Source organism: Haemorhous mexicanus, chromosome 6, assembly GCF_027477595.1.
Source record: "Haemorhous mexicanus isolate bHaeMex1 chromosome 6, bHaeMex1.pri, whole genome shotgun sequence".
Taxonomy (NCBI): Eukaryota; Metazoa; Chordata; class Aves; order Passeriformes; family Fringillidae; genus Haemorhous; species Haemorhous mexicanus.
The window spans coordinates 55,286,558-55,292,557 of NC_082346.1; the positions used below are offsets into that span (position 1 = coordinate 55,286,558).

Sequence of the window (6,000 nt, forward strand, 5' to 3'; positions counted from 1 at the left end):
ATATTTTGAGTACTGAGTTATCTGAGACTGAATTCCCATCTCACTGGTATCATATAGTGTTAGAGAAACCTGTGACACTCTTCAGCTCTCTCAAAGAACTCTCCTATATTCTTGTTTTTTCCCCAGGTTACTTTACCAGTTTATCTGAACTTCACTCGTGCTGATCTGATTTTCACTGTTGACTTTGAAATAGCCACCAAGGAGGATCCCCGCAGCTTCTATGAGCGTGGTGTTGCAGTTCTCTGCACTGAGTGAACAAATGTGTTTTCACTGGTTAATGCTGTAGTAAGTGTCAGTCTTCTATGTAGTGCTCACCTGTACTTCTGTAATCAGGGTAGGTTAGCAGATGGATTTGTGTCAAGTTGGCTGGAAAGGTGACCATGCAACGGGAAGATTATAGGCCAGAGAGATTTCTTTGAAGGAAGATTGAATGAGGTTTTTAGAGGGTTACTGGTAGATGTGATATTTGATGGATTATGTTATATTAAATAAAATATATAGCAAAAATTTTGACCATTTCTGTTAATCTAATTCTTAGTGATGATTTTGGTCTGGAAAACCTATACGCATGATCTTTTCAGAGAATAACTATGAATTGCTCTTCAAGCTAACCTCCAGTAACGGGAACTTTGGAATGTAAGTATGTAGTGCAGTAAGACACAAAACCTGACATCTGCTGTGACATTTCAGGCCATTGCATTAATTACTTGCAATGGACTGAGTCTCACTTGAAGTAACCTGCTACAATGCATTGAGAAGCTGGAGCATCCTGAACTAACTTTTCTTGTCCTATTGACCACAGAGCTTCCTCTTTCTCAAGCTGCTTTTATGGTGAAATATGTCCCCAGATTTATGTCTCAGTAACCCAAGAGGAGGCTATTAAATGCTTACACAAGGAGTTACAATATTATTTGAGACTTTCACATGTGACCAACCGTTACTAAATTAGGAAAGCAGAGAGTTCCTGCTAATTGCTTGGGTTGTTGTAATGGTTTGGGCATTTGCTTGCTTTTTCTGATCCTGAATTCGTTGGCTCAGCATTTCTACCTATCTGACCATCCTCTCAGAACAGCTGTGCTCTGACAGTGGCTGAAGTCAGGTGTTCAAAGATGTGTATGAAGAATGCAGGTACTCAGCTTTCTAATCTCAAAACTGAAATCTTGGGAGCCCCTTCCTCCCCATTTGCTCCTATGAAAGCAGTGACTTTAATCAGCTCTAGTATTTTTTCTGTGATAAGGGGTTCCATAATACAAGCCTGGACTGGGAAGAAGAATTGCTCTCTCAGCCTGCCTCACATATACTTGTTTTGGTCAGTGCTTGCTGTTTACTAAAACAGAATTCTGCTGTCTGCCCTCTCCTTACTGTTTTGCAAAGTTAATCCTTGAGATTAAACTGTCCTGGTTTTGTTACTTTACAAAGCATGAATCCCAGACCAGCGAATCACGTGCAGTTTAATAATCTTTGTGCAGTTCTTACCCAGTTGTGAGGAACAGAGATGAGAACTACACGTATCATGATCCAGGATGAGTTGTAGCTGTAATGCCTTTGCTTTGTCTCAGCCTCTATGAGAGACTTGCTTTCCAGCACCAGAATATGTCTGGAACTGGTATCACTGCCTCCAGCATAGTTTCAATTATATTGTACAGAAAAAAGCACCTCCTGCTAGCAGCATGCTCTGGGTACCAGCTGCAGTATGAAGTATTAGCTCAAATCAAGAGCTGGCTGTTGGCAGTTCTACTGAACATGCACCTTCCTTTCAGCTGCTGCTGTTTGTGCCCAGCTCAGACCTGGGCTGTGGTACCACCTACAGCTACTATTAAAACTCTGCCTAAACCAGTTCCACCTATTGGCAAACACTGATGGGGAGATCAAGAGTCTCAACCATCCTAGAGCTTGAGCTTCCCAAACTCTTCAGCTCTCTTATGTTAACTTCTGCATTAGGCCTGAATTAACAAAAGGTACAATTTCAGGTCACAAATTAATGCACGTCTGGATTCTCATACTGAATAAACATATTCCAATGCGTAGCTACTGTCCTATGTGGCTTACCTTGCCACTTCCTTCCTTCCTCTCCTGTTGTGTTTTTTCCATGCTGTGTGAAACAGCTGCTTTAAGTGAAATCCTCTTTAGGTGAATCTGCAGTTTGAAAGTCAGGGGTTTCAGTTTTATTTAGCCTCAGCTGATGGGGCTGAGAGCTGGAGTGTCTGATAGCTAGGACTTAAGAATACAACACTGTGAGGCAGCCACCCCCCTCATTTTAAGCTTTTCACACATCTTCATTCCAGAGAGAGCTGTAGCCTAGTTGCCGTACACACAGATCTGTAGCTACAAGTGGTTGGTTGTTGGTTTGTTTGGGTTTTTTTCAGTTAACGTCACAGTTTTCACTGCAGCAATCTTTGCCTCTGGACAAGTCAAGGGGCAACCACAGTAGCTTCTGTCTTGGGGCAAAGGCCTCTGAAACTTACTGTTTAACCACTTATGTTCTAAGCTAATTAAAAACCATTTCCAGCTGGGGGAAAAAGGATGAAAGAAAAGTTGCTTTAATAAAATAAACACACAGGTGGAAGGGTACAATGTTAGCAGTTAAATAATGTTTTTTGTGGCTTTCCATCCTATGAAAGAAAATGGAAACTAAAAAAAAAAATCTCTGCCAGTAGTACAAAACAAATGCTTCCACGAGTTGCTGGTACTAACATCTTTCAAGCCATCATTATACTTTCATAGTTAGTAGTTCCCCTCCCACACAAATGGACTACCCAGATTCCAAACCTGATAAACAAAATTACCATAAAGGAAAGGGACGTTAGAGAGACAGTTTTTGCTCCCTAACTGGCCTCCCATCTGTGGGCACCATTCCTGCAGCTCCTGAATGGTTGCTTTCACCAAGCAGGTCTGAGCTAATGCATTCCACATCACATTGTAAACACTATTCTGGCAGCTACACAGAAACTGCCCAAAACATTGGTCCAACAAGGAAGGAGCAGCTGTGTTAACAGCAACTAGACAATTTCTCCTCCTTTGAAGGAGAACATAAATGCTGGATTGCCAGTAGTTGCAGTCTGTTCAGCCTGATGCAGTTCAGCTGTTGGTAGTCAAACCTGTACAGTTCACCTCTTGGAGGGAGGTCAGACACAGCAGGAGCCAAACATGACATGAAGCAGGTGCCAGACAAGCCATAGCTGTTGGAAGATAATTGCAGCCAAGGGGTCATTCTTTCCCTCCTCGACAAACCCTTGTCAGTGTTGGTGAAATGACACTGAAACTGAGCAGCTGCCTCCAGGTACTGCACACAGGAGCTGGGGCTGCTGCTTCCAGAGGACCCGGGCACCGAGCTTGTCTGTCATGCTGTGGATATACCTTTGCTAATTTCCACTGGAATTGCCACACAACTTTTTTGATTCGGTTTTTCAGGTGGATCTCAGAGCTTAGTGTACAGTGCAGTGCATTTGTAACAGGCTTGAGGCAGCCTGGTTAGTTCAGGCACAGGCTGCAAAAGAAATCTCTACCTGAATGATCCTTCAGAACAGTCTGTCCAATTATTTATTCATCCCTCAGATTAAGTTGCACGGAATTTCTTTCTCTTTAGTTTTTCACTAGCATCCCCTGGAGCAGGAATCCCTTGTTTTCTTTTAATTATGGGCTGCTCGGCCATTGTGCCATCACAGTGAGCTGCGAGCAGGGGCTGTGGAGCAGGGTCAGCCGGGACTGCAGGGAGATCCGCGGAGACTGAAGGGTTAACAACCCTCGGTAAGGCGTGGTCAGGTGTCAGCCCCGTGGCGGTAAATGCTTCTGTGCCTGGAGGCGGCTCCGGTGACTGCAACAGATCCTTCTCCTGGCCAGGAAGCTCCAGGGCTGCCCTACAGTCACTGACTGCCTGAATTTCTCTGACATTCGGAGGATTAGGGGGGGATTCTTCATCTTCTGAAGTATCAGCATCCTCCAAAGGCACTGCTTTTGAGGCACTGTTTATCCATGGTGCATCTTTTATACCGCAGTCAGTGTGAACAGATGCATCTTCTGAATCACCATCATAAGGATCTAAAACCTAAAATAAACATCTCTAAACATGGTGGATGATTATTTGTCCCTAAAAAAACCCAAACAAGATGCAACATACAATGGACTTTAAAATCCTTTTCAACCTAAGTCACAGACTTACTGTTGAAGCTTTTCTGTTTATCCACACACTCCCTACCTCTGTTTTAGTTTTTGGATGCTACACCAAGAACTGTGTAATACCCAAAACCTACTTGTAGTCTCCTGGATTCCTTTGCTTTCTTGGGTCCTCCAGCAAGTGGGCTAGGCACAACCTGTTTAAGAGAAGTTAACATAGGTTTATAAGGCACTTTCCCTTAAGTTGCCAAATGAAAAACAGAGTAGGTGGAAATCCTAGAGAAAAGGAAGCCAGATTATCACTTTGCTAAAAGAATAAAAAGTGTGTCTCAGTCTAACTTTTAAAGGCTTGGTAAAGTTAGCCTAAAATAGAACTAGGGTAAGTCTTAGTGCACTTAAAGCATTGCACTGAGGAGAACAATGAGTAATTACATGCCACCAGAAAAATAAACCAAACCAGCACTTAAATAATAGTAGTCAGGATACAGTTTAGAGACCTTCCCTCCCACTCAGGTCCCTTTGTGTTCTTTCACATGGGGATGATTTGAAATCTTGAAATAGTGCTTAGAGTCTGGGCCTATTAATTAAAAAAAAAAGTCATATAGGGAGACTCCCTTTAGAAAGCAAACCCCAGGTACCAAGTCTCACAAACGAAAAGAAGTTAACAGCAAGAAAAGCGGGAAAGATCCTTCTTGAGAAGGATCCACCACAGGTGTCAGAGAACACTCTGCCAGTCAGTGCTGTGCTGCTTCCAGGGGGGAGGGGGAGAACTGAGCACAGCTGAGACAAAGCAGGGCTCAGGAATCTGGGCTCAACAGGAAACCAAAGGCTTTATCAGAGGAGCTGAAGTCCAAGCTCATTTCTGACCTTGTTTTCTTGTGCTGCTTCAAGGACAGAGACACCCCCACAAAGCCCTTCTGCTTCTCCAAAGAGCACAGAAATCCCCCAGTCCTGGCCCCTGCCTCAGCAGCCTCGGTGAGAGCAGCCAGCTCTTTGTTCAGGCTGGGACCTGTGCAAGCCCCCCTTCCACCCTGCCCAGCCTTCACACAGCTGCACTTCCAGCCTGGTTTCTCACAGAACTCACAACTCCAGCCTTGCCCTGACCTTTCTGGAAGGTGAAGTGGTGGCAGACTCCTGGCAAGCAGCTTCTCCAAGTCACAAAGCACAGTGATTCACATGGACCAACAGTGAGCATCAATTCCAAAGAGTTTTACCCACAAATTAAGTATTTTGTTCTCCACTCCAATATCAGGTCTTTTTTCATCAGCACTAAACACATTGGTTTGACACAACAATGTGTAAGTTACCAATATCCATAACTAACTGCCACAGCAACAGAGCTGCTCTTAATCTCCTCCAAAAGGGACAGCCAGAAGGTAGAGGTTCTCCACCCATAGCTGCTGAAAGTCAACCACCAGGAACAGCTCAGGTCAGCATTTCCTAACATGTGACTGCCTAAAACTCTCTCTTTCCTGCCTCATCCCCCTAGTAACAGTTGTAAGAAAGAGCCTGCTGGAAAGGGGAGTTTGGGTTTGGGGTTGTTTTGGGTTTTTTCCAAAAAAAAAAATCAACAACCCCACAACATGCCTTAGAGGCTCCCTATTGAGGCTGAAGGAAAGGCTGGATGCACATCAGGGAATCACTTCACCATCAGAACCTTACCTCAGTCCTTACCTCTGCCCTGGATTCACACTCAGACTCTGTGCTTGACTCCACTGTGCACTTCTGCTGCAGAGGAGGAAAGGAAAGAAAATCCACTCAAAGTAGAAATTACTGCAGCTTCAGGCTGAAGCTGAAGTTCTAGTACCAGCTGTAGGTGCTGAGTTTCTCCAAAGCTTCCCCATCTGAAGCCTGCTTGTCTTCCCAAATATCCCACAGTTGTGGTGC

General features: G+C 44.2%; 1 protein-coding gene across 1 annotated transcript in view; it reads left to right on the forward strand.

The window, feature by feature from the left end:
• Nucleotides 1-507, forward strand: part of DYNC1H1 (dynein cytoplasmic 1 heavy chain 1) — a 44,868-nt gene extending 44,361 nt beyond the window's left edge. Inside the window, exon 78 of the mRNA XM_059850347.1 lies at nt 127-507. Within this exon, the coding sequence (XP_059706330.1) occupies nt 127-255 (129 nt within the window). The 3' untranslated portion in view covers nt 256-507. The remainder of the gene's footprint in view (nt 1-126) is intronic.
• Nucleotides 508-6,000: the final 5,493 nt, after the last annotated feature.